General features: G+C 41.6%; 1 protein-coding gene across 20 annotated transcripts in view; it reads right to left on the reverse strand.

The window, feature by feature from the left end:
• Positions 1-27,727, reverse strand: part of LOC107388605 (pleckstrin homology domain-containing family A member 5) — a 121,890-nt gene that overhangs the window by 48,525 nt on the left and 45,638 nt on the right. For 18 of the 20 annotated variants that reach the window (XM_070550322.1, XM_070550323.1, XM_070550321.1 and 15 more), the window contains exon 4: positions 4,920-5,003. In XM_070550322.1, the coding sequence (XP_070406423.1) occupies positions 4,920-5,003 (84 nt within the window). Of the gene's footprint in view, positions 1-910; positions 1,292-4,919; positions 5,004-17,591; positions 21,419-27,727 lie in introns of those variants that run through there. The other 2 variants (XM_015964184.3, XM_015964188.3) reach the window with 2 other exon arrangements.

Genomic DNA, 27,727 nt, shown 5'->3' on the forward strand with positions numbered 1-27,727 from the left:
CCTGGAAAACCTCACCAGGGAGGCGTCCAGGAGGCATCCTGACCAGATGCCTGAACCACCTCAACTGGCTCCTCTCGATGTGGAGGAGCAGCGGGTGTAGTACGAGCCCCTCCCGGATGACCAAGCTTCTCACTCTATCTCTAAGAGAGAGCCCAGCCACCCTGCGGAGAATTATTATTATTATTATTATTATTTATTATTATTACACTTGTAGTATGTTTTAGGCTCTTTTAGGACTCTTCTAGAGCAGTAGATCCCAAACATTTTTCCTTAAGAACCCCTTTGCAGGCATACACACATTAAATGTGATGATTTATAAACTTAATACTGACACACAGAGTTACTACTTTTATATGGGGTTCTGATTATACTGTAGGGCGTGTTATTGGGATTTAAAAATATATATTTTTACAAATACCATCTTGCTAACCTCACAACTTCAGCACAGACAAAGTTGTGGGGACCCCCATGGGGGTCCTGGACCCCAGTTTGGGAACCAGTGTTCTAGAGCATGAACTACATTTTTAAATTAACAAAAAATATTTAGGTGTATTGCAACATAGTAATTGTTACTTAATAGTATTAGAGATCAGATCAGTTGTGATCTAATGTACCAACATGTTTGTGGTAAAGTTTTTTTTTTTTTGGTATGAGATGAGTTTGGTCTCAACTTGCAACATCTGGAATTCCAGTTCATCTCACGGAGGAAGTGACAGGCCCAAAGTCAGTGCCATCAAACGCTCCACTTGGAACTAAGTTCACCTAAATAACTACTAAAACGAACACACACACACACACACATCCTAACTAACACAGTACACACCACATTCAAGCACTGTCAACAATGTCTCAGTGCACATATGTAATGCAAATAAAAATAAAAATAAAGTGAAAGCTGCAAAAGCAGAACTCCTGTGTTTATACAACATGTTTTACTAGTTTTTGTCATATTGAGTTAATAAAACACCGTTTACACACTTATACATCAATATCAGCTGCTAGTCTGTAGCTAGACACACATATAGCATGATGACAGCAGAATATGGAGGCTGGTATTCATAGAGGGGGGTAAAGTCTCATGGTGTTCTGCACAATAACGGCACAATCAGATGATGTTACATGAAGGGAAACAAGTCTCAGCGTAGCAACAGTGATCCTGCAGTTAGAGAGCAGGTTTCCAAAAGCAACTTTGATAAGATCTCAGATGTTTTGCTCCTTCTTCTCTAGTTTTTCCACCGGTGTGATGGAGATCAGACCCTCCGTGTTGTTTTTCTTGATGCGGACAGAACTGCTACAAAACAAAAATACGTTTTCTCAAATCAGTTATCAGAAAATTCCTCTCTGGTGAATTATTTCTACTTCCTTTAAGGCTGGATGTGTTTCTTATATATAAATGAGTCACAGTGTCCTAATCTTGAGGTGGTCTGACATGATGTTTATGTTGTGCATCAGAGTAAAGGTTAGAATTACAAAACCAAACTGAGGCAAAGATTTGTGTTTTGCATGTCTTTAAAGTGCAGAGCAGATTAAGCAGAGATTTACAGCCTCTTTAACCTTGTGGCAGCTTAAATCTGTCTTTGCCTTCTATTACTCATCCAGGATGAAGATTTCCCCCCAATTTCTTACTCTTCTCTTTAAAACTAAAACACATCCAACTGTAATAAATTCAGATTTTGACACTTCTCATTCATTCCTTTCCCCGGCGATCTGAACTACGAGCCTGCAGTTTCTAAATTGGACATCATCTTACACCGGCGCGTTGTTCTTGTTGATGTGAGAAACAGCAGAGATGTGAGAGCAACGCAGGGAGGAGAGGAATGTGTCGAGGGAGTGCAGTATGACACTTCTGTTACTAGTCCTCTGATTACTGAATGTCCACTGAATAAAAAGCTGTGAAGTGAACTGTGGAGATAAAAACAACAAGGCTAAAAGTTGACTTCAACAGAATTTTCATTCCTAACCTGTAAATAAAAACGGGATACAAATACAAACTAAGGACGTAGGATGAGATGGAGATATCCTTCAGTCTGTTTATCACACGTTCTAATTCAGGAATGTTTTTAATGTCTTGAAGCAAATAACCTTTTTAATTAGCTAAGTGTGATGGAACATAAGGGCGTAAATTTAGAGATGCTGTCTTGGATTGTGAAAGATCTACAGTGACAAGGACCTTTGAAGTGATTGAGAAACCGTAGAGAGCTCTTCAATGTTGCACAACACTTAGCTCAGATGCTTAGCTTTAAAGCTGACTTTAATGGGGGAGTGTGGGATGTGATGCACACAGTTTAGTATGCGTGCAGCGTTCGAGCATGGGCTGAGATGCACATTTCTGACACTGGCTGCACCGTGATATGTTTCACAGGTATCCGGGGGTAGCTCTGCAAGCAGGAATACTGATCTGGATGAAGTCCAGCCTGGCATGTTTATAAGGCATCGAGAGGACTGGTATCCTGACTAGTGTCGTCAAAAAAAATCAAAACCTAGATATAAATCGATACTAAAAGTGGTATCTAAATGAGATATTCCATCCCTGTGGTATCGATATTATGGACTATTATACACAGCCTTCTTTAAGTACACCGACACGCACGACAGCCAGATGCCGTAAAGCAGCCTCCGCCTCCCAGACAAACAGAAGAAGACGCCGCATGGCTACATTGCAATTTCCCACGCGAGTTATCTCCGATCCAAGTTTTGTCTGCCAAATAAATAAACAAAAACATAAACAGCGAATTTGGGAGGCGCTTCACAGCCCAACTTAATTAGTATCCCAAGTCAGACACGTAGTTGTATATTCACGCTTATGTGCTTAAAGGAAAACTCCCGTTTATTGCAACCCGGACTTAATTTCTAGCATGCAGTATGTTTGTTTACTCACGCTGACAACTTTGGTGCTACTTGGATTCCCCCAGGTATTTAGATCCATCGTCGAATCGCCATCAGTGTATATCCATATAACGGGTGCGGACGGGCACCCATGGTGCAGCCTCGAAATAAGACATTATCTGCACCAAAACATCTCAATGTCGAAAGGTTTTGTTAGGAATCATTAACATGATTCCCCTGTTCGTTTGGAGCGGGTCTGGGATTTCTAGGCATGAACAGACTAGCCGCGGCTAATCTAACCGGCACTTTTAATGACGTCACTGCCGTGTGCCAATCTGTTTTTATTAAGATTACCGGTAGATGTACCTTTGTCCTACTGTGGAGAAATTTGTTTTCTCCCTTTATTGACCAACAGAGTTGTTCAAAAGTACAGAACAAAACATATGGCATTACATCTTATGACAAAAATGCACCTTAAGCAGAGTTTAAGCAGCAAAACATCACTCTGCAAATAGTGTATGTATAGTAAGACAATTCATGATTTAAAGTGTTAACTTTCGCCAGTTTTTGTATGCACGTTTTAAAAAATGCTGATACTTGAAAGGTTTAAGCACTTTATACACTTAATTCTTAACATTTAAGTTTTGCAATATAAATTGAGAAATGTTATTTTTGAATAAACTTGTTCAATAAATTGGTGTTTTGAAACAGTATCGAAATCGAGTATCGAGTTTTTTTTACCCATTATCGAATCGAGTTTGAAATTTTAGTATCGTGACAACCCTAATCCTGACCCAGTTGTCTGTGCAAACACGTGATAAGAGCTCAGTGTTGATGACCAACCAGACATAACTCTGTTAAAGAACGAGACTTAATGAAACCATGAACTCATGTTTAGGTCAAAATGTGAGTCACTGCATCCCCTCTACCTGATGCACACCTGAAACATTGTAGTGAGATTAATAATCCTACCTTGACAATTGCAAACATAGCTGTGCAGCTGATACAACCTATCTATTATTATGATAGTTAAAAAAAGGGTTTTGGTTAATAAGCGTAACTCTTCCACTCAGAAGTCTAACTGCCAGCTTCCCACTGAGCGCATGAGTGATGAGATACGTAATAATAGTGTTTTCCTCATGACCTCGGCAGCGTCCATTCCCACCGGGAGCATTTTAGATGCGCATCGGCAGTAAAAGCGTTCTATGCGGCTGGTGCAAGATCAGGCAGTCAGAGATTTGCAAGGTCACATGTGATTTCACCACTTCACACGAGAACAAACCAGGAGAAAAACAGCAACGAGTCAAAAAAAAAAAAGAGTCCTGCTATTTGTTTCCTGAACGTTTTACCTCGGCCACAGATGTGTCACAGTTAGGGATTCACCGATACAGAAGTTTTTGGGCTGATACTGATATTAATATATCTGATATGGGTTGATAACCGATATTTGCTGATACCGATTTATATATATATATACACATATATAAACGTACATATATGTGTGTATATATTTACATTATTATATGCACACAACACACTGATCTACGTTTCTGACATGATTACCATTACTGTCACATGAATAAACCGTTACACATCATTACCCCCACCCTCTGAAAAATACACAAATGGAAACGAGATGGAAAGAATATTAGTTGTAAATCAGCCTTAATTAAAATATTGGACCGATATGTTAAAAAATGCCTAATATCGACCGATACCCTTCACACTACACTTGTGTTTAACTGCCTGTCTGGCTCGATCTGAACTGATGAGTTTGACACATTCTGGAAGCGTAGCTCACAAAAGCATAAATTTAGTAGAGCGACGCAACATTATTCTTCAGGGGTGCGTTCAAGACATGTGGCTGGCACGTCGGCTGGAGAGGTGGGGCAACAAATGTGTCTTAAAAGTTTAATTACGGGGTTTGATAACAGAGGATGGATGAAGTCTTGGAGGATCAAAATGGTTTGCAGCTCTGCTCTTTCTACGAATTGCACAACAATGTTTTCCACATTGTGGGAATTTCAGCAGCATGCTGTAGAGAGGAAAAATGCTACCCAGCAACATTCAGACAGCATAAACAAGTGACTTACTGTTCGTTCACAACAAAGATGCAGTTGTCTTGTGATGGTAAGCCTGAAACAGGATGCTTGCAGGTCACCTTCCGCTCATTGTGGCTGAAGAGAAGAGAACAAGTGAAAAATAAAAACACATGAATATTTAATAATGAATAAACTGGTATGAACCAGGTCAATTACACTTTTAAAATGCCCAATGGATTATTTACATATTGCAGAATAAACAAAATAAATTTCAACTAGTGGTGTTCATTGGGGCTGCTTGGGAAGGGAGTAAAAACGTTTCAATGGGACATACCAGGTCTGGGAATTAAGTCAAAATGTCAAAAGGGCTGAAAGTAAAAAGTCGAAACAGTATGAATAAACTTGAAAAGTCAAATTAAAGTTGCTCATAATAAGTCTAAAAGAGAAAGTGAAATGCGACAAATTTGAAAGTGTATTCCTAGACATAATTAGCCTAGTGAACGAGACCAATTTCTTACTTTGTAATGTTTGGTGCAGCAATGCTCCATTGGAGCCTCTGTGGCCCCAAACAGCACTCTGGCGGGCCAATCACAGCTCGCTATAGGAGTTTCAAGCCAATAAGAGTGCTGTGATTGGTCCACAATGGTGGGCCAACCACGGGCCCTGTATTTGTCTAGTGGGCGGGATGATTTGACAGAATGAAACAAGATGGCGACAGCTCGTTTCAAACGGCTTTTACATCAATTTTGGACTATTTGGGCTTGAGCTTTATTAGAATCATAGCAGATTGATGTAATTAAGTTCTTTATTTAGAAAAAAATATGTATTTTCGCCTTCTTCAACGACGGACCGCCTCGTTTACCGTTGTGGTGAGTACGTCACGTTGTTCGTTGCCCAGTATCAACAAGAGATTGTTAGAAAAACAACAATAGAACCTGCCCCACGACCGAGAACCGTCAATGGAGCATTGCCAGACTAATTGATATATTCATTTAGTCTGGCTTGCCAGGTTGAGACGCAAGAAGAAAAAAATCAAAAACTGACCCAGCTCTGATCTAAAACCTTCGATACCCATATATGCTGTGTAAATAATGTATGATCACTTTAGCTGAACAAGTTTTATGAAATGAAAACAAGGGATCCCATAGACTTGTATCTGGAGCTGAAAACAACTTTTAGAATGTCCTGGGAGTTTTGCTGGAAAATAATGAACACTTTAGAGATAATTCAGCAGTTTTTATTTTGCTGAACTATATGTTAAATGATTTACTAATGTAAAAAAATGCAATATATCAAATATTTACCATTTATATGGATTAAATAACTGAACACAATGAAATCTCCACTTTCCGAAGGCTGGCGCTCATATTCTCAAAGTCTTCGTCGCACTCTCCTCTCTCTCGCTCGCCTTTTTCCTCCTCCTCATTCCCTCTCGTCTCCCTCCACCCGCATGTGCTCTGCAGTGTGTCTGAGTCAATCCTCCCTCTTCCCCGCCCCTACTGCTCTGTGTGTGGACAGTCTGGTCACACAGTTACACATGTTGACCAATCGCCTGTAGCTTTCACCAAAACAAGAGGGGGGGGGGGGGGTGTCTCCCAATGATGAGCCGACTCCCGTTGTTCACTTCAAAGAGCCGGCTCTTAGAGGCGGTTCGTTCGCGACCGACACATCACTATCCTACACCTAAGGTCCACTAACAGTGGTGCAGATGCCATCCACCCACCCTGCAAGCCAATTACAGCAGCCCACAGCCACTTCCACCTTGACATAATTAGAACACCACGATACAGACCAGACCAATCAGCCTGTATCATGCAGACGGCAGCAGCTTCACGGTAAATTAGATGTTGGTCAGAGTCTGTGTACAAGTCGATGTGCTGGATGAGCAAAAGGCTCCATGTGCTGAACTTACTGTTCTCCTATAACATTTTAAACAATAAATATATATTTACGGTGACTAAATCAGGGTTTTTACTTCAGCAGTTACAATTAAAGATAGAAAACACAAAGGAAGGAAAAAGCTGCAATGTCAACAGAGGTCTGCTATGCTAAAACTACTACAGCTACTCTTCTTCGATGGTAATCAGAAGTGACTACAGCTGCAGTCCAAAAATAACAGTTTTTAAACACGGGGTATGCGTGTACTGAAAGGAGCAAATACCAAGAATGAAATGAGGGTTTTAGTTTCAGTTTAGCACGGAGAGAAACAGACTCAAGAGCTCTGGTCTATAATTACTGGAGGCACTGCTGGCAGCACAGCACACCATGCGGTCTGGGGCAGACCAATGGCACCAGATTTCTCTGGTATTCTTCACACATGCTGTTACTGATCTGCATATAGGCTGGGTAAAGCTTTAAGGAAAACAGGGACTGTATGGATATGCTGTTTATTTGTGTACATGAATGTGGGATGTTAAATACATGAACAATCATTTCCCAAAGACAACCAGCCCCAACCGACTAAAAGCAATGAATACACATCCCTTTAAGTTCCATAAGCACAACTAATGGCTATGTTTAGTTAAAATAGGAATTAGTTTTGTTATTGTATCTACGATCTGTTGTTTTAGGAGAACTCAATGGAAACACAACCCCACTAAACAGCTGATAATAAAATCATGGTGTTCTGATGGTGTCTTAAGCCATAACTGGCCCAAGGTTTATGCAAATTAAGCAACTGCTTTGGGCCCCCGCACCACCAGGGGGCCCCCAAGAGCAACAAGATGAAATGAGGAAAAAAATTAATAACTTTAAATAATACAAACTAAATAATATTTCACATGAAAAAAACGCCAACAGTGCCATTTGGTTTTATTTTGTAGTGCAGCGCATTTTAAACAAGTTTTAAATTTTGAGAACAAAGGATAGTACACCTAACATTTTTTTTACTGTAAATTCAGTGTTTGTTTTCTGATGTTTCGTTCAAATAGTTGAATTAATATACAACACTTAAAGCTGCTTTCTGGAGTTTTCCCCTTTCAGAAATTATGTATGATTTGTCAGAAATCCGTAAAAGTGATTGTGTCATCATGTACTGTGATAAAATGTAAGCAATACGTCTTTTTTTTTTGCTAAGCACGCCACGCCCCCTGCCCGGCAGAGCTCCGTGCAATAGGAAACTGAGTGCTGACCAAAACTAACCAATAGCGTTAGACTACCACTTATGTGCTTCAAATTTAGGGAATACCTCGGCTGATGCAGAGTTGATGAACTTTTCACGGACATGTAAGTCTCTAAAATATAAATATATGAAAACACAACATGACATGAGAATAATACTCGTAAAACAACGTGCTTTAGATCTGTTTGTCGGTTACAGAAGCACATTTATAAACAGAATCATGAAGTCGCCATCTTAAACAAACAAAGCAACACATTTTGTCAGCCACTAGATGGTGCCATCGGATAAGAGAAATACTTAATTACGCAATACACAATTAATTTGTGTGTTATTTAAAGAAGCTTTAAATAACACACAAATTAATTGGGAGTGTTTTTGTTGGTGCGCTCCGGTAATGTTAAAATCAATATCCATAATAGCACCTGTATTATGTAAGCTAATTACAAAAGGTGCCAATGGTAATGGGCATGTTACACAAATGGTGTAGCCTAGGAATGATTAATCATTTGTCTTGGACTCATACTTGTTGGTATGGGGGGCCACAAAGAGAAGCCTGCTTAGGGCCTCACAAAGGCTTGGGCCGGTCCTGTCTTAAGCCTACAGCTGCTTTCTGTTCCCCATTTTGGTTCATCAGTCCATGTGGTCACCACTGAATGATGGTACTGTCACTGCTTTCTGAACACAGAGGCTTATACAAGCCAATTATGCACTACTGCTGAATAAGACCAGCAGAAACTTGAAGACAACAAGTCAAACCCCTGCTGTCGCAAGCCAAAACACCCAGATGTGTTTTTGTTTTAGCAGAAAAGAGACAAGTCAGCATTATTTTTGTGACGGCTCCTCCTCAGTCTATAATAAAATAGGGTTATAATGCAAAGCCCATGTTGCTCTCTGGAATCGTAAGCAATGCAATGCTTTCAGACACAATGTGACTATGACACATACGTCAACTATTGTACCTCCAGTGGCTCCAGTAAAGAATCTGACCATATTCAATGCTGTGCAAAGGACTCAACATGGTCCCCTGCTTAGGCATTGACAGGTTTACAGTATACCATGGTACGCAGTGATCCTTAAAAGGCCATTATAAAACAACCATATTTCTCATTTACGCACTTTAAACGTCCTTTCTTGGGTCATGTAGACCACTCATTCCCTGCAGTAGCTGTGAGCTTTCAGTTAGCTGTAGCTGACGGTTAAAGGGGGAAACCCCATTTTGTTTGGTAAAATCCCACTGATATTTAAGAGACGACCACCTTAAGAACAGAAATATATCTATAGCTTAGCTATTGTTCTCCAGTTCAAATTAGAATGATATTTTCTAATTTGTGTCAACAGAGAGAGGAAATACATTCATTTTAATTTAATTGTTTAAATTCAAAAAGTCAAATAGTACATATGGCTTATATATCTTTACAAGCTAAAGGTCAGCTGGAGAAAATAAAGCTGGACTCTGAAATAGATCTAAGTATGCTGGTTAAATTATGGCTTCAAGGATAATTAAAACATCACCAAACTAATGCTTGTTAATCATCATAATGAGAAGAACCTCCTTGCAAGACTTCAGGCAGACATGTCAACAGGTGTGTGAAAGGACAGCCTCCTTACTGTCCACGTTTATGGCCGGAAGTTATTTGAGACGGCCCTAAAGATTCCTAACCCTATCCATGTCATGTGGGAGGATGGTGAGCACCCAAGTCCTGGTGGAAAAACCGGGACAGTAACTCAACAAGGTGGCTCTATTCATGCGAGGGTTGACGTGAGGAGGATGTATTTCAAATCGTTATTAATCCATTTACTTTCTTAAAAATGATTAACTTCTACCAAGCTAAATAAAAGGGGCAGAAACATTGTGACCCAAATGGATAAAGTGTAAAAATGTTGCCAACAAGCTGATTAAGAAAAAGCAACAAAGACGTCCTTAAGGACAAATCATGCCGTTTATCTTTATGCCAACCATGTTCACCATATTTAACAAAGATTATAGTATTTCAATTTCTTATTCTAAAAAAAAAAAAAAACTAAAGTAAATGAGTTAAATGTTGTCACTCTGGAGCAATCAAGAATCTTTTTAATGGCCCTGCTCCTGACTTTGGGACCAACTGAATTAAAAGACCCAGAAAAACCTGGGAAACACAACAAGAAGGACTGTTGTCCCTAAATCTTATCTAATCTTCAGATATTCCGCAGAAGGTGGTAAAGTTAGAGAGCGTAAAGTCTCCGCACTAAAAAGCAAGGAAAGCAGAGGGCCAACAATGATTTGTTTGGATGTAAAACTCCACGTTCCCAGGGTGGGTGTTGTTTTATTGAGTGGGTGGGTGGGGGGTGGGGGGTCCCTCTCTGTTCACCTCAAATGTACAGAGGTGGTGAGTGGGAGGCACGGCTCACCGTCCTGCAGTGTGGATGGGTTGGGCCGTTTTCTGGCCATGTCCACAATAATTAGCATTGAGCTGCAGTTATAAAGAGCTTAAGGTCTGGGGGTCACTTCAGCACTCCACAGGGTAAGCTTTTATTACTGTGAGTGGCTCTTTGATCCTTCACACCCATTCAGCTGCAGCAGAATCACAATAAACCAAGAGGCTTCCAGAAATGTTCAAACATTGAAGAAGAGAAGAAAGAACTTCATGAGTTCTGGCAACACGTGGCTAGGTTTTAACATCTGTCTTTGGAGGCTCTAATGAAACAGGAAACATCCAAACGTTTGACTAGGTTAACCTGCAGTTTAACATCTTTACTTCTTTCCTAATGTTTTAGGTTTGCATGCAAATTCAGAAGATATAGAAGTACAATAAAATATTGATGTTTTCTTTTAAAAGCAACACATTTCTTCCTTTTTACAGCTAAAAAATTGCTCCAGTAATACGCTTAGGCCTAGTTTGTGTTTCTGCGTCGATGCGGAGACACGCAATGCCATTACCCATCATTGCGAGTGCTCTCAAACAAGCTTGGAAGGACAGATGGAGTCGAGCCCACTTTTCTAAATATCTGTGGAAGAGATGGAGAACGCAAGCTTGTGATTGATCAGGACGCAGCTTCCTTTAAATTCGTCAAAAGCACAGCCATTCCAAAAAATAAAGAGAGCCGGCGGTATCTAGTAGCAGACACGAAGCAGCTTGAAGAATACCTCGGGGAAAACTCTGAAAATATTAATGTTTTATTCACCCGTGACTGGAGGGGCAAGAAGATACGTAGCAAGCGTTTTATTCGTGGATGGAAATAAGGAGAACTGTGGGTTTAGAGGTGGCGAGCACATGAAGAGGTGGAGGAGAATGAGAGACAAATCTGAAAAAACACAATAGTAAATGCACCATCTTGGACCGGACACATGGCAGGATACCCCAGAAAAGCACTACACCCACTGTTGTCATCGTGGGGGAATTGCTTAGGAACACTCCCCAGGTGTCAGTACGCGTGCATCCCTCCCTCGTGGAGCTGGCGCAGAAGCATGAACTTAGGCTTTGGTCGAAATGCTGCAATGGTAAAGTTGCAAAACGCTTTAATTGGAGCCGATATGGATATGAAACCCATCCATCCATTTTCTTCCACTTATCCGGAGTCAGGTCACAGGGCAGCAGCCTAAGTCGAGAGACCCAGATTTCCCTCTCCCCAGCCACTTTGGCCAGCTCTTCCGGGGGAATCCCAAGACGTTCCCTGGCCAGGTGAGAGACATAGTCCCTCCAACGTGTCCTGGGTCTCCCTTTAGGCCTCCTCCCGGTTGGACGTGCCCAGGAAACCTCACCAGGGAGGCGTCCAGGAGGCATCATGACCAAATGCCCGAGCCACCTCAACTGGCTCCTCTCAATGTGGAGGAGCAGCAAATCTACTTTGAGCCCCTCCCGGATGACTGAGCTTCTCACCTTACCTCTAAGGGAGAGCCCAGCCACTCTGCAGATGTGAAACATTCATTAAAATGAAGTTTAAACACCAACCAGAACGTTAGCACTCTTCTGCTAAACAGGCAAATGAACTGTTTCTACCCATTAACCTTTTAACACAGTGAGAGGAGACGTTTGCGTGGTGGCACTAAACTGACTTTAGATAAACTCATGGTGGTCAGGACAGACCAAGCTGATTAGTTATGCTGTTTAAGGGGGTTGAGAGGATTACTTTGTCCATAACTTGTTTTGTAACTGCAGATTAAATTAAATGACTATGTAAGAATTTGTGCCTTTGCATTATTTGGGTGTCTTTCTAGCAGCTATGCAGCTGAATGAGGTGAAATTTCAGAATTCTCACAAATATAAAAGCACACATGATCTAGATGTCAGAGATAAATCAACAAACCAAATCTCTTAACTCTTTTGTTAACGCACACAATCCCATTGCACTGGAAGAATCCTGTAAATGTATCTTTAAACTAGAACTTGGAACAAATTCAGGTTTTTATTTCATCCAGCAGGAACTCCTAACAAGCTAGAAAGAGCTGAGCTGCAGCGTCTGTCTACATACCACACTCATGTTGACTGGAGGTATGAATAGCCCTCCTCACAAAGGTTAGGCTGAATAAGCAGAAAGGGGAGTTTATGGGAGGGCATGTGGGGAGCACCAAGTGAAAGGACACAGAAAAACAGCCTGGAGCTTTGAAGTCACCAAGAGGCCACATGAACTAAAGTGTGTGCTGCCACATTAATAAGAATAAACTAAATAACTTTCTGAAAGATACCAAAATAATATTCAATTTATTTTTTTTAACTCTGTTCATGAAATGTATTCATTTATTTTCATTTTAAAGGCAATAGAAGCTAACAAACGGTCATGGTGTTCCTGCTGGATGTCACCAAAGCGTAAACAAAATAGACCAGCTGGGACATGTCGGTGTAACAGAGGAACTCTAATCTACGGGTCCCTGAATTTAAAGGGATTGTGCTCAGTTTGTTGTCTAATGTCTACATAATTTGCCACCATACCTGTGATGTTTTTGTTTAAATCTCTCCATACGAAGATCACAAACAGCTGCTTCAGCTGCATGTTTGTTAAGAACTGACTTTCACCTTGGACCTCCGTATCTGACACAAGACTACAGGCTGCTCATTCGAGCAACAAATCAGATTTTTTTCCCCCCTCATATAATTAAATTAGCATCCCACTCAAAGCAGATATGACTGTGAGCAAAGTGGGTCAAGGTGACACAGCTGAGCAGGCCATTCATAAAACCACAGAAACAAGCTGCTTCCTCAAAGGAAAATAAAGCACGGGTCAGAAGACAAGGACAGCTGGCTAGAACTGTCATCATGTTAGCTTTACATTGGCAAAGATGGTTCATAGATGATTCACAGCTTAAAACACCTGGGCATCGTCATAAAAATTAAGATCCCAAATAGTATTTGGCGTTTTCCCGAAGGTAATTCTATAAAAAACTAACAACTTTATCCACCATCGATTAGCCTGGAAATCTAGACAAACTGCAGCAGTAGCAAAATAGTCTGCCCTGCAGGCTGGTCTAGCCACACTGCATTGTAGCTTCAGCCTTGGGGTGGCTAAGTTTAGTTTGAGCCAATCACAGCGCTCTCTGTTTGTAGAAAAACATTGAACATGCTCAGCCTCATAGAGAGCCTAATCCCTACTTCGCACTGGAGGCATCAGCGTTGCGGAACGGTTTACCCGCGAGCCTCGCCACAGAGCGGCTTCTCTGCCATGCTCCTCACTGGACTTGCAGGATTACAAAATCCCTCGAGACTTCAAAGGTCACGGTTTGTTTATGTCATCCGCTATTAAACAAAAAAGAAGGAAATCACATTTGATATCGCGGTTTGATTGTTCCTCTCCGCTGCCAGGATTAAAGCCATAAAAACACATAGTTGCACTTCGGGAATGATACTGGGAGTAAATAAACCATTAGGTCACATGTTTTTACGTAATCTAGATAGATATGAAATTGCATCACTACAATAGTCTTTTATTTTGAAAATCACTGGAGGTTTTCCACTGAAACTATGAGTGATTTCCTGTCAAGTCCTATGTTAACTGCGGAACTAGCGTGTCCCGGAAGAGACTCGCGCCAAAAATAAAACCCAATCCTATCTTTAGCGGTGCAGCGAGGCGCGCCACTTCTGGGACGTGCCAGTAAATGTCCACGTGTGAGTATCCAGTGTGAAGTAGGCGTAAGTCTCCCCCCCTTCTGGTCAGATCAGGGGTCTCCAAAACAAATAAAAATGAATGCAAGTGAACAAGACTATAAAAGCTATTTTCTAATCCGCTTTGCCTTACGCCCTGAATCCCGCATAAGTTGTACTTCAATTTAAATTAACAGTAAATATGTGAGTTTCAACTATGTCTGTCATGTAATTTAAGATTTTTTTATCTTGTAAAAATTCATAATTAAAAAGACTACAAATCAGACGTTGCATAATGACATCACTGCAGAATCGCCTGCCCCCAGTGTAGCTGCTACTTGCCAAACGGCCAGATTTATAGTGGTTTTCTCCATGTTTAAAGCTCCTTCTGTCGTCCTGGAAGAAGGATTCAAAACTCGCTAAGCTAATCTTCTCCTTGTCTCCACTCCTGGTTAGATGACGTCAGTTTGGTGAGATGAACATTTGTAGTCCTATACTTCTTTTCACACAAAACCTAAAATAACGTTCTTCCCTGTTCAAAAATAAGCATGTTCTTGGCATGAAAATATGTCTTTAAAATTCATGGACATCCTAGGTGAAATCCATGGCACATATCAAATGAGATTAGAAAATAACTTTTATAGCCCAACTGACTTGCATTTATTTTTTATTTTTCCTGGGACCCATGGTCTGGAAGTAGATGGGCGTGACTTATGGGCCATTCCCATCTGTACTGGGTCGGCCCGGGCCGGGTAGCCCCAGTCGGCCCCAGCCTGGCCCGGATGAATCCACACATCCTTGCCTTAAGCCCATGTGGGCTGATTCTACCCACCAATCAGAGGCTTGCTCTAATGGAAGGTGTGAATTTGCTGTCAGCAGTGGGTGTGTTGGCCCTGGTCAGCCTGAAGCAGACCCCCTCGAGAAGAGGGCTGAGAATGAGCCTTGGTTGGCCCGGGAAAATACCAGGCCACCCAGATATGTAAACAACCTACGCTACCGGGCCCGGGCCGACCCGGTACAGATGGGAATGGCCCATTAGACTCCCATGAGCTCCTATGAGCAAAACAACGCCAATGGCGGTGGCTCAAGAACGGTGCTCCTTTGAAACAGCTTTGGCATCAACTTTGGAGGAATAAGCAGCTGGAGGTACTACTAATTCTTCTGCCATGTATGGTGGACTGCCCTGCTGATTGATTTCCATAGCAATGAATACGTCATGTTGTTTGTTGCTCTGATCAACACATTCTCACACCCGAAGAGTTGAAAAATGACACTGGGTGACCAAGAGTTTGATTGAGCCTCCCAACGCTTTGCGAGCCGATGCGCTGTGCCAGAGCGTTGGTTTCCGACGCCCGCGATAAAACGCACATTTCACCGACATTTAACCTCTAACCTCTTGCTATTTAACCTTCCCCTCACCCCCATCCTAACCTTAACCCTGTTGCTCATTCTAAAGTTCCCGTTAACCGTGTTTGAGAGGGATGGTACAACTAGAAACAAAGTTTTGCATGCGCAAGTGGGTTGTTAGGATGGGGGTGAGGGGAAGGTTAAATAGCAAGAGGGTAAAGGTCAGAATTCGGTGAAATCTCCATTTTACCGCAGCAGTCGGAAAACGACGCTCTGGCACAGCGCATTGGAAACAAACGCTTGGTTACCCAGCATCATTTTTCAACGCTTCAGGTGTGAGAATATGTAGCTCTGATTGGTCCAAGTACTGTCCAATCACGTGCAGAGACAGTTTGAAAGACAACTTTAGGTTCCACCCCTTCTATTGGAGTCTGTCTATGGGTTTTGGCCATGTTTCTTTAAATATTTAGGATGGCTTTTGAGAGGCAGTCTAAGCTACATCTTGACAAGAAAAAACTCAAATAATATGATTTGCAACAATTTTAGAAGTTGTAAAGATGTCGCAAAAGTAATTTGGTCAAATCTACAGCAACAAATTATATAAAAACTGTAATTAACGGCTGTGTTGAGTCACAAAGGATAATTCTCATGTTGATGGTTATAAGGGAGGCAAGTGAACAGAGTTGAACCGTGATGTTTTCAGACCACAGGAGTGTTGTTGCCCACAGAACTAAAACAGCGGTTCCTTAAAGCTGGTAAATAACTAAAACTTTACATCAGCCACACAGTTGCCATTTTCACTCTGAGACTCGGCTTGTGAACTACTCAGGGCTCAATTTCACGCTTTATTAAAGACACCTCCAGGCTTGTATACAAAACGAATTTATCAAAAACAAACGTAATAAGTTGTATTTATAGTCAATTCTACTTATTGTATTAGGGTGGGTTTTAAAAACACAGCAGAACCTCCGATGATCCTCTCATTAAGGTCAGCTCACTGGAGAAACTGAGAAACTGCACATGTAAGCAGAAGAAAATAAAAGCAGACCACGCATACAAACAAAATTATCCTCCGCTTTACAGGAAGTAACTATTTCTTTAGGGTGATGATTCCTCATTTTTTTGCCACATGCAGAGGTAAATGTGTCTGGGAAAGTTTTCAGTCATGCAGAACTGAAAATGTTTTTATACATACTCCTAGCCTTTTATGGTAACAAACAAACCCACAGCTTAATTTGGTGCTGGAAGACAGACAAGATTCCACTTGAGTTCAGTTTAAACGTGAAACTGATACGGATTCACGAGAAACAGGTTAAACGGCTCACTTGTTTACTTCTTCCTGCAAACTGAAACCACAATTCAAACAACAACACCATAATGCATGTTGGTTAAATAGGTGCAGGGGCTGGTGCCTGGATTTAGCAGGTGCTTATCTGACTGTAATTGATTCATGGAAAGAATTAAAGATCACTTAAAAATCAGTTATAAAGACAAGAAATGACAATCTGATGTAAATTATGGGAGATGAGTCATGAGGGGAAAACAGTTAAATGATGGCAAATATGGAAATATAGTTTTATAAGGAGCAGTAAGTCATCAGTGATTAACATTTAGTCACATTCAGAACTAAGTAAAACCAGATGTGAAGCAGCATCTGTATCAATGTAAAAGTCATAAAAAGTGCCATCTAGCAGTATTATTTATTATAGTCTGTATGTAGTTACTCAGATTAACCAAAACACCAGAATATGCATTTGTCGAGATTGCCACACAGGAGGAGAACCCATCTGTTTTAATTGCTGCTCCCTTTTGGGATCGTAGGTTTCAGAGGTAATTAGAGCGAATGAACACCGTTTCTTCCAGAAATATACATTATAATAACAAATAAGAGAAATCCCGGTGTTTTTACGGTCCAAACGTATAACACGCACTGTATAAACGCAGCGGACGCAGTCAGCAGCATAACAACAAGGTGCTTCATCAGACAAAAGCGGGACTAAACCAAGGATCCTGGGCTAAGACGCTGTTTGTACACAAAGCCACACAGATAACAAAACGCCTGTTCGGAGCGGATTCCTGCCAAACAAAGCTCGATCACAGCCTCATCCTGGTAGCTCCTGGCTAGCAACAACCATCACAATCAATACAATTAACAGCAGCGGTGATTGCGGCGCTGGGTGCGAGTCCGGTGACGCTACTCACAAAGAAAGGCTTGATGAAGGTCCTGGATGAGGAGGAGGGGAGAAAAAGGAGCCGCGCAGGTGAGCGAATAACCGCAGATGTTATCCAGATGTGTGCGTCGGGCCAAACGGGAGCTGCAGCTGAATAGTTTACAAAAGCGTGCCCTGCAATGGGCGCTCTCCTCTCAGTCCTCCCCTGCTGCTGCTGGGCTGGGCTGGCGGGGCAGAAGGGCTCGCGCTGACTGCTCTGAGTCTGCTGCGCCGCGTGCGCCAGTAGTGGAAACCCGAGAGGCGATGATGTCACCAGCAGGCCGGATGTAAGGCGAGCATGGTGGCCAGTGGCGCTAGAGCACTGCTTCAAACCAGAGAACCAGTGCGCCTCACCTGGATCAATAATAATAATAATAATAAACCTACACATGAACTCGTTTTTTTGTTGCAAATGTCAAAACTAAACACAAATGATTAAAAACAAGAAGCTGCTGAAGCACGGATATGTCAGATTTAAACATTTTATTCCTATCTGTTTACTCTGGCGTGTGTCCGGTAGCAGAAAAACAGACACACATGCATTTATTCCATCAGTGACTGCTATTTCAGGCATTTACAGCTTTAAACCTGAATGGAAGATGCACCTCCTCCCTCTGGCTCATACTTAAGCAAGTCCTGACAGGGGGAATGGCTGAGGCATGTCAGGAAAAGAAGCCTGCAAGAGTCAAACCAATGCTTTGGGTGACTTTGACAAGGGAGAGGAAAAACTGTTAAGATCCACAAATATCTAAACTTTCATTCTGGATTTTATTATGCTAACTAGACGAGGATTCAAAAAGATGAGGTGATAGAAAGAAGTGAATATCAAGTAGGTTCAGCAGGGAGCCTGCAGCTAAGCCTACACAATGACTTCAAGAAGCCAAACAGCTCCTCAACCTGCTGGGTCAGTCAGTGGTGCACAAAGACTCTCAGAGACACTCTGGCTCATTTTCCTCTTTAACAACACCAAAGATTTCAGGATGTACATCAGCTCTCAAAGTCACCAAGCCTTGACAGAAATGACCCTTTATTATGTCCTTAAAGGGTCATTTGGAAATTAGACCACCAGTGATTTGTGCGCTACCTTGGCCTGTTCTCCAACATTAATAATACATTAAGCTTCCATTTCAAAGGGCGGTGGGGGTTGCATAAAAACATTCAGCTCTTTGGCGGTCTGCGCCACCAGGGAGGTCTTCCCATGCTGGAGCATGGAGCCAGGGGACTTGGCCACCACCTGGGGGAAGAGAATGGACACCATACCCCAGGAGACAACAAAGAAAGGAATAGTGTGTCTGTGACATGATCATAATGACCCAACCAGAGTAGGATGAATATGTCATGAAAGAGAAGCTCCAATCACAACAAAAATGGGAGGAAAAAAGTGTCAGAGGGGAAATTCTAAGCTGTTTAGCCATCTGTGTGTGTGTTGTGTCATGCAAGAGAGCACATTTTTTATTCATGAATAAACATTTGCTGAGAATGCCGGCTCATGGAGAAAGGTCTTTTTACTGTCAAAATCTCAAAAGCAAAGCAACAGCAAAGTGCATCAATTCATAGATTTGATGCAAATTTTGCTACAAACCGTTATAAATGGTTTCCTAACAGCCCACTCAAGTTAGTTCAGAAGTCTTTTAAACCAAAACTTCAACCATCCTAAATAAATCAATGCAAAGCTCTTTTCATTTTCTTTCAAATAAAAACTAAACGTCATTGTCACGCCCACAAAGTCTGACTCATCTATCTGCAGGCAAACTGCTTCAGGCTGGACCAAAAAGACAAAAAAGTACTATTTAAAACCACACTTTTCATCAACTGCCTAAGGTGTTCTCCATTTAGGCTCAAAATGTTTTCTGTCTAGATCAACACAGCGGCTAAGCAGTTGTTTTGATTACATGTGTTTGCCGTTTGGTCTAATCTCCTCTTTATAAATCAGGAAACATGCCAGGGTTTGACTGGAGAAACACTCAGTCCATCAGCCTTTACAGCAGGAGTGGGAACTTCTGTTCCAAGAATCTATTTGGGGAGGGGGTACGGCCATATCAAGGCCATTAAAAGTCTGTTTAATCTCAAACAAAAACCTGGCTGCACATCATTTTATGGCAGAGTGTCATTAAGCTTTATAACAGCGTAGGAAGAACCCGGTAAACAAGCTCAGGTTGTTTGATGTTGTCACAGCGGAGTGATCTGGCTCCACTGTTCCTACGGAGGGCCGAGCAAACATCTATTGGCCCGTTACAACGTGGTAGAACGGGATAAATAAAGTTAGAAAATCACAAATCAGTGTAAATAAGCACACTCTGCTGTCTCACTGGTTAAACGAACTAGGATGCACTTTTATTTACACTACAGTTCTGTACGGTCAGCAGGACTACTTTCTCTTGAAATGTTCTGAGTGAGACTTGAGTTTAGTTTATGTTTCTGCAATGTTGCGGAGACACGCAAAGCCATTATCCGGCCTTGCGAGGGCTCTCCAGCAGGCTCACGGGAACGGATGGAGTCGAGCCCACTTTTCTAAACATCCGTCGAACGAGACGGAGAAGGCAAGCTAGTGATTGGTCAGGTCACCACTTTCGTCAACAGCACCGCCTTTGCCCCCTCGAACACATAAAGAGAGCCGAAGATATCTAGCGGCAGACACAGAGCAGCTTGAAGAATACCTCGTGGAAAAACTCTAAAAATATGAATGTTTTATTCACCCGTGACTGGAGGAGTAAAAAGATATGCAGCAAGAGTTTTGTTCGTGAATGAAAATGATGGGAACCGTGGGTTTAGTGGTGGCGAGCGCATGAAGAGGTGGAGGAGAATGAAGGACAAATGCATCCGTGTTAGAAGTATCTGAAATACAAAAACACAATGGTAAATAAACCATTTTGGACCAGACACATGACAGGATACCCCAGGGCAGCGCTACGCCCTCTGTTGTTCTGGCGGGGAACTGCTTTCCAACACTTCCCAGGAGATGGAGAGGTCAGAGAGCCAAACATCTCTGTCAATGTGTGCGCGTCTCTCCCTCGTGGAGCTGACGCAGAAGCATAAACTAGGCTTTGGAGGAGTGAGCGGTACTTTTTGTGAAGTGGTGACAAATACTAGCTTATAAATCTAGACAAACCGTTGCAGTAGCAAAAGATTTTGCTCTGCGGGTGTTGTAGCCATACTCCCTTGTAGCTTCAGCAGGTCTACCATTGGCTCTGTCAAGTTTAGGCTGGGCCAATCATAGCACTCTGTACTTGAATACAGTCGTTGGGTTGGCTTAACACCATTACGGAAGAGCTGCTTTTATGTATTTTTTACGATGATGGCAGAGGTGTAAAACAACGATGGTGGTGGCTCCGGAACAGAGCTAGCTTGAAATGTCTTTGGTATCAACTTTGGACGATTTAGCCTTGGACTTTTCTTTGAGAATGATTTCTGCTGCTATGGATATGTCACGATGTTGCACCAATTGGCCCTAGCACTGTCCAACTCAAATAAAAAACAAGAACATAAAAAAAGTGTTTGAAAAGGAAGATGTAGGTAGATTTACTCCACTACACGTTTAGGCCCTAGGCCTTTTTTCTTTGGGCCCTGGCGCCTCTCAATTGGGGCCCTTTGGAGTTTCATGTCCAAGTGTCAGTGGTTGTTTGCATTCCCCGAGCACAGCTACAGTCAAAAGTAAGTAAGTAAGTAAAAGTTTATTTATATAGCGCCTTTCTCAGATATAAATCACAAAGCGCAGTACAACATGATAAAGATCAGGGCAAATACCTGTAACCAATAAGAACATCAGAAAACCAATAGCAGTGATAAACGTAGAAAAGAAAATCATGATAATAAACAAAGTGAAGGTGTGAACCCAAACAAAGCCATCTTTTTGAAACATTTAGGGAGGGAACGCCTGGATGAAAAGGTGAGTTTTTAGATGATTTTTAAAGACCTCTACAGTGTTAGAAAGACGGAGATTTGAAGGTAGACTAAACAAAGTCTGGGTGCAATAGTCTGAAAGGCCCTGTCCCCTTTGGTTTTCAGTCTAGTTCGAGGAACAGCCAGGAGGTTTTCAGATGTGGATCTAAGGTTCTGAGAGGTGATGTGTGGGGATAAAAGCTCAGATAGGTAGCTTGGAGCCTGGTTGTTAAGAGCTCTATAGGTCAGGACTAAAACTTTAAACTGTATTCTATATTCTACCGGGAGCCAGTGGAGGGACTGTAAAACTGGGGTGATGTGAGCTCGTCTGCTGGATTTGGTTAGGAGTCTGGCTGCTGCATTTTGGATGGCTTGAAGGCGTGAGAGGGAGGTTTTGCTGAGACCAGTAAAAAGAGCATTGCAATAGTCTAAGCGTGATGACACAAAGGCATGGATTATTTTTTTCCAGATCTGCAGTAGAAACCAGTTTACGGACTTTTGAAATGTTTCTCAGTTGAAAGAAACAAGAGCGGGAGATGGTTTTGACGTGTGAGTCTAAACCTAAAGCAGGATCAAAAATAGCTCCTAGGTTTCTAATGTTGGCCTTGGCTGATGGGCAAAAAGAGGCAATTTCTTGCTCGATTTTTGGCTGAAGTTCCGGGGGTGCAGTGATCAGGGTCTCTGTCTTGTTAGAATTTAAGAATATTATTTAATAATAAAACAGTTAAGACTGTAAACTAGGGCTGCACGATATTAGGAAAACCTGCGATATTCGATAACAGTGCTTAATATTGCGATATCGATATTACTCGCGATAAATGAACAAATACTAAAGTATGCAGTGTTGATGTTGTCTGGCGTGTGACGTCTGCTCTGGGTTCAAAGCAAACAAAAACTAATGCATGAATTCCATTACAACATAACATTTTATTGAAAAAATATGCAGCTGCACCTGCTACTGTATTAGCAGCTGCACCTGCTACTGTATTAGCAGCAAAACAACAAACTGCATGCATGCACTTTCTCAGTGACTTTAAAACATCATCACCACCATTAAACGTTTTCTGATGCTCCAAATACAGAAAAACATCCCTTACCAGGGTTTTTGGAATAAATAAAAATATCAGAAAATAAGTTTAAATGTTAAATAATAATTAACATCACTTAAATGCAACAGCAAATTCTCTCATTGCTACTGAGCATTTTCTCCACATATGTGGTTATGATATAAGGCTGTTGCTGTAATTTGGAAGTGAACTGTGCTGGGCCAAACTAGGAGAATATTAAGATTTTCTGAGGGAAAGAGAAAAACAATTGTCTACCTTTCAGAAGAGGAACTGGCAAAAAACTACATGGAAAATATGTGAAAACGTTTGTTTTTAACCCCAAATTGAACAAGTTTACCTAGATCTTAAAAAGCAGCTCAGATGATGAAACTGCAACTATGATTCTGATAACAAGCTAACAAATTGAACTAGCTCCTCTTAAGATAACCGGCTAGCAGAGCTTCTGACTGACAGTTTATGTGCAGCAGCAAATCAACTATCCTGAATAACAAGGTTATAAAAGCTCATAAATGAAAAATCACTTTGTTGTGTGGGGGAACTTTTCCAGGCACTCTTTAGCAGGGTGGGACTGGGAGAAGAGCGCTGAAGCCTTTTAGCTGGAAGCTAACCGGAGCCTGGGACTAACACTAGCGACATGAAGGTGGGTTGGTTCACCGGCACGTGTCGGAGTCAGTTTGGTAAAAATGATTAACGACACCGAGCGGAGTCACGTTCACGTTCGAAAGCAGTGCTGAATCCAGAAACATCAGCACAAAATGCGTTCGTTGCTCTCAGCCAGCATAACGAACAAGGGAATGGCGCCGCAAACTCTGTTCGGGTGTTGCTTTCCAAAAGGGTCTATGTAGGGGGCGGGCGTATTACGTGAACGGGACCATCTGATTGGCCGCATATCAGAAGGACTACATTTGATTGGTCAAATAATACTTCAGCGTAAAAAACAGAGCTGGTTTACAAAAAGTTGATGTATGACACGGATGGAAATGTTTGAACCAAACATTTATTGCCGTTTTTGCTGTGTTTTGCGATGGGCCTATCACACGTCCTGTTATCACGATGACGATAATTTTTCGATATATTGTGCAGCCCTACTGTAAACAAAGCAATTTTTGGATTTTGATACATTAAGATAAAAAAAATACTTGAACTTTATTTTAGAAGAGAAGCCCTGTGTGAAAGTGCGGACAGGATGGAGGTTGTGAGTTCAAATTCCATTTAGGAAATTTAGTCTATTGTTTTATTTATTCCAGGGGTCCTCATCTAAATTTGTTCAAGGGTTTTTTTTTTTTCACAGCAGACACCAGTGAAGGCCAGATGCTCTTCTAAAATAAAGTTCAAACATCATTGTATCTTAATTTATTACAATTTAAAATGGCCTTGTTTCCCATCCAGGCTGTTTGATTGTGGTTTCAGTTGTGTTTGGAGAAGGTGGACAGTTGTACATGTTTGGGACATGAAACTGTAGAAGTCCCCAATTGGGGGATGTTAGGGTGAAACAGGTTAACTTTCTAAAGCACAAATTTATAAGCATGTAATATTTATATATTTGATACATTTCAGATCACCTTCAAAATTCAGTCCCACACCCAGGGCCGTTTCAAGATATTTCGGGGGCCAAGGTAAGGATAACACCCCCCCCCCCCCCACTCCCCCCATCCCAGGCTCCTCTGAAAGCCTCTGTGTAATTTAGGGCTGCACAATACATCGTAAATATATCGTTATCGCGATATCAGCATGTGCAAGATGCATATCGCAAAGAACAGATAAATATCGCAATGAATGGTCAGCTCAAATGTTTGCTACACATAATGAATTCTGTCAGTCAAACGGAAGTATTATGTTTTTTAACAAATCAAATAGAGCTCTTCACCCATTTGGCCTAATGAGTGGGTTCTCATAGGTTAGATGCCCGCCTTCGAGGCGGAAGGCACTTAATTTTGATGGTTAGCAAACACCTGAGTTAGCTTTGTTCAGTTCTTTTTGCTGATTCAGCTTTTCCCTGGATCCACCGATTGCCTTTTCTTGTTCATTTTCTTTTTCCCTTTCCTCACATCTTTTGCTTTTCTCATTTTAATGATTTTTTAAATTTGTTTTTGATTATTTTTGTTCCTGTTAAGTTTTTATTTATCGCAAGTAATATCGTCATCGCAATATTAATCATTGTTATCGAACATCGTAGGTTTTCCGTATATTGTGCAACCCTAGTGTAATTCATACCCTGTTCAGCCGTGTTACAAATGTTGTAAAAATCACGAGTATCAATCCAGGCTGATTCCAACTAAAAATGTGCACATTTTACCACAACTTCGTCTGATGTGTGAGTCACGGCCAGGTTAGCTTGAGAGAATATTTGATTCATCCCCACCTTATTCTGTTCCAGCCCAACAGGGGAGTGAATGCATAACGCACTAGAGAGCCTAAACCAGCTGTCCAGTGTGATTTGTTAGCTTCACAACCACAAAGAGATGAAGCTGCAAAGTAAAAGGCCTTCTTATTATGAAATCTCCGCATCAATAACTGATGAGCAATAAGAGTGCTTCTTTACATCTTGCACCACAGACATCATTTGAGTCTTGGCTGACAGGTGTCAAGGATGAAGCTTTCAGGCTCATTAACTGCCCACTCAGAGTCGGACAGAGACAGGAAGTACTAAATGCTCACATGTTTATCCACTCTCAGAGGAGCTTTTTCTATCTGCCCACTCGCTCTCGTCTCTGGTTCTTTCCTCTTCCACCCACGCTCCCACGCTCTCTCCTTTGTCACCGAGGTGAAGAACATTACCTGCTGGCGTTCTGAGCTGCTGCATGTACCAAGAAGCCTGAGGTTGGCAATGAAGGAAAACTAGCCAGCGTCGGGTTTTTTGCTTGTGCTCTGTAGGGGCCTCTGCTCCTACTGAGTGATAATGAAAGGAAACCATATACATGCACAGCCCCACTCCCAGCTGGTCCACTAGGAGTCACTGACCAGAGAAGCTGAAATGGCCACTCACTTGTGCACCATAGTGAGCATATGGGGAACTTTGGTATCTCGTGCCCCTGTAATTATCCGAGTGTGTCAAACAGAGATGCATCACTTCTAATCCTGACTGGATGAGTAATCACATCCAGAAGCACACGCTGAACTAGACCAGCGACATCAGCAAGAACAGTGAATAGTAACCCTCACTCAGTGATTTAGTGAAAGGAAGTGTTTTGGGAGGAATTCCTGGGTCAAAAGGCTTTCTAACAAGGTTTAATACATTGCAGAGATAGCAGGACTGATGCTACCCAATGTGATTCCAGGAGATCAGAGCAAGAGAGACCTCCTCCGCTGTTTCTATCTGTGTTACACAGTTGAAGGGAACTGAGTAATCCCTTCTTGAGATGTGTATTATCAAGAGTCTCAAAGGCTGAAACGTCTCTTGCAGACTGGTGTTTTCTCAAGAAACAAAACTGCCTTAAATCACTCCGTAGATCAAATATCCTGAAAATATTGAAGTATCCCATCATAACAAGCCCTGGTTTAGCTGCCACTTCTTTCTGAAAGTACTTCTAGAAGAGAAGCTCTAATCAAAGAAAAATGCGCTCACATTAAATCCGGTCAGCAGATCAGTCAACCCTCAGTATTTTTCAAGCTGAATGGCCTTGGTGACATCCCAGAGGATCAGAATGCAAACAGAAGGGTTGGACCACCACTCTTCACTGTTCTGGCTGCTGTTTGAGTCTTGGCAGCACAGAGATTCACAAATTCTAAAGGCTGCAAGTCCAAACCAACAATGACACGTTGTAGCATGAGGTCTCACCCATTCCATCTCATCCAATCTCTTCCCTATCCAATCTATTTTACTATTGAATAGCAATAGCACGATTGCTTAACTAAACATTTTTACCAGCTAGGAGAACATGGACTTAACTTAACCTATACAGAAGAACCTAAAGAGTAAGTTGCAGGAAGCTAGTACTGACCAAAGGGGGCAGATAGTTTGCTGCTGTGGCCCTCGGACTCTGGAACGCTCTCCCCCTGAGCCTGAGATCAGTGGGCTCCTTTAAAAAGCAGCTTGTTCAGGCTGGCTTTGGTGTGACCTCCTGTTGATTCTTCATCACTACCTTCTCTTCGTCCTGCTCTTTCTACCAATTCTGCCATTCCACTGATATCTATCACTGATCTCCACTGATTACCGTTTTCTGATTCATCTGAATTGATCTCTTTACTCACATTTTTAATCACAATTTTTACTTTTCTTATATTTAAATTTTTTTTGTCCTTGTAAAGCACCTCATGATTTTATCTTGAGAATAGCTATATAAAATTTTGTTTCTTCTTCTTCTTCTTCTTCTTCCTTCTTCTTCTTCTTCTACTTCTACTTCTACTTCTACTTCTACTTCTACTTAACGTCCTTGTCCCTGAATGGTGATTAGCGAATTGTGCATGAGCATGGCACATACCAGATTATTCAATAAGTGGCAAAAGTCATCTGATTAATTGATCTACTAACTCTGTTAGAAATTTAAAGGTGCGGAACACCCAAAACACATTTTTTTATTATTATTTCTGATTATAATCAGTCACTCAGAATTTTTCATGCAGGTTGAACATGAAAATAGTCTCCTACACCTATTTCCTGCATTTTTTCTAATGGAAAGTAGACAAAACTCAGATTTGAATATCCTGACAGATCTACGTCACACTGTCACTCCACATTCATGGACTGATGCACTCATGGTTTAGCGTTCATGAAACAGCAGAGAATGCCTTGACTAGAAGCTAACGGTTAGCATTAGCAACTCCACCACACAGCAGAACTCCTCCAGGCTTGTGTCATTTGTGGAGATAAAACACCAACATTGCAACGCAAACAAAGCCAGCGGCAGAGTCATGTTGCTGTTGCCCAAATATCGGGACATAACACTCCAAATCCCTCCATCTGAAGCTACTTTCTCTTCCAGTTGACTTCTTCATACTAATACAGGCACTTGTGGGCTTTTTCACCCCTGTGTTTGACTTACAAGGCATTAATTCCCACTAGAGACCACCGCAAAGGAGTTGATTAAACGAGTCAACCACACCTTTAGATAATTTAGCATTTCTGCTGAGTTAACACTTAACATTAATGGACTCACCCATCCTGACACACACACACACACACACACACACACACACACACACACACACACACACACACACACACACACACACACTAAGGTAT

This window comes from Nothobranchius furzeri, chromosome 4 (genome assembly GCF_043380555.1).
Source record: "Nothobranchius furzeri strain GRZ-AD chromosome 4, NfurGRZ-RIMD1, whole genome shotgun sequence".
Lineage (NCBI taxonomy): Eukaryota > Metazoa > Chordata > Actinopteri > Cyprinodontiformes > Nothobranchiidae > Nothobranchius > Nothobranchius furzeri.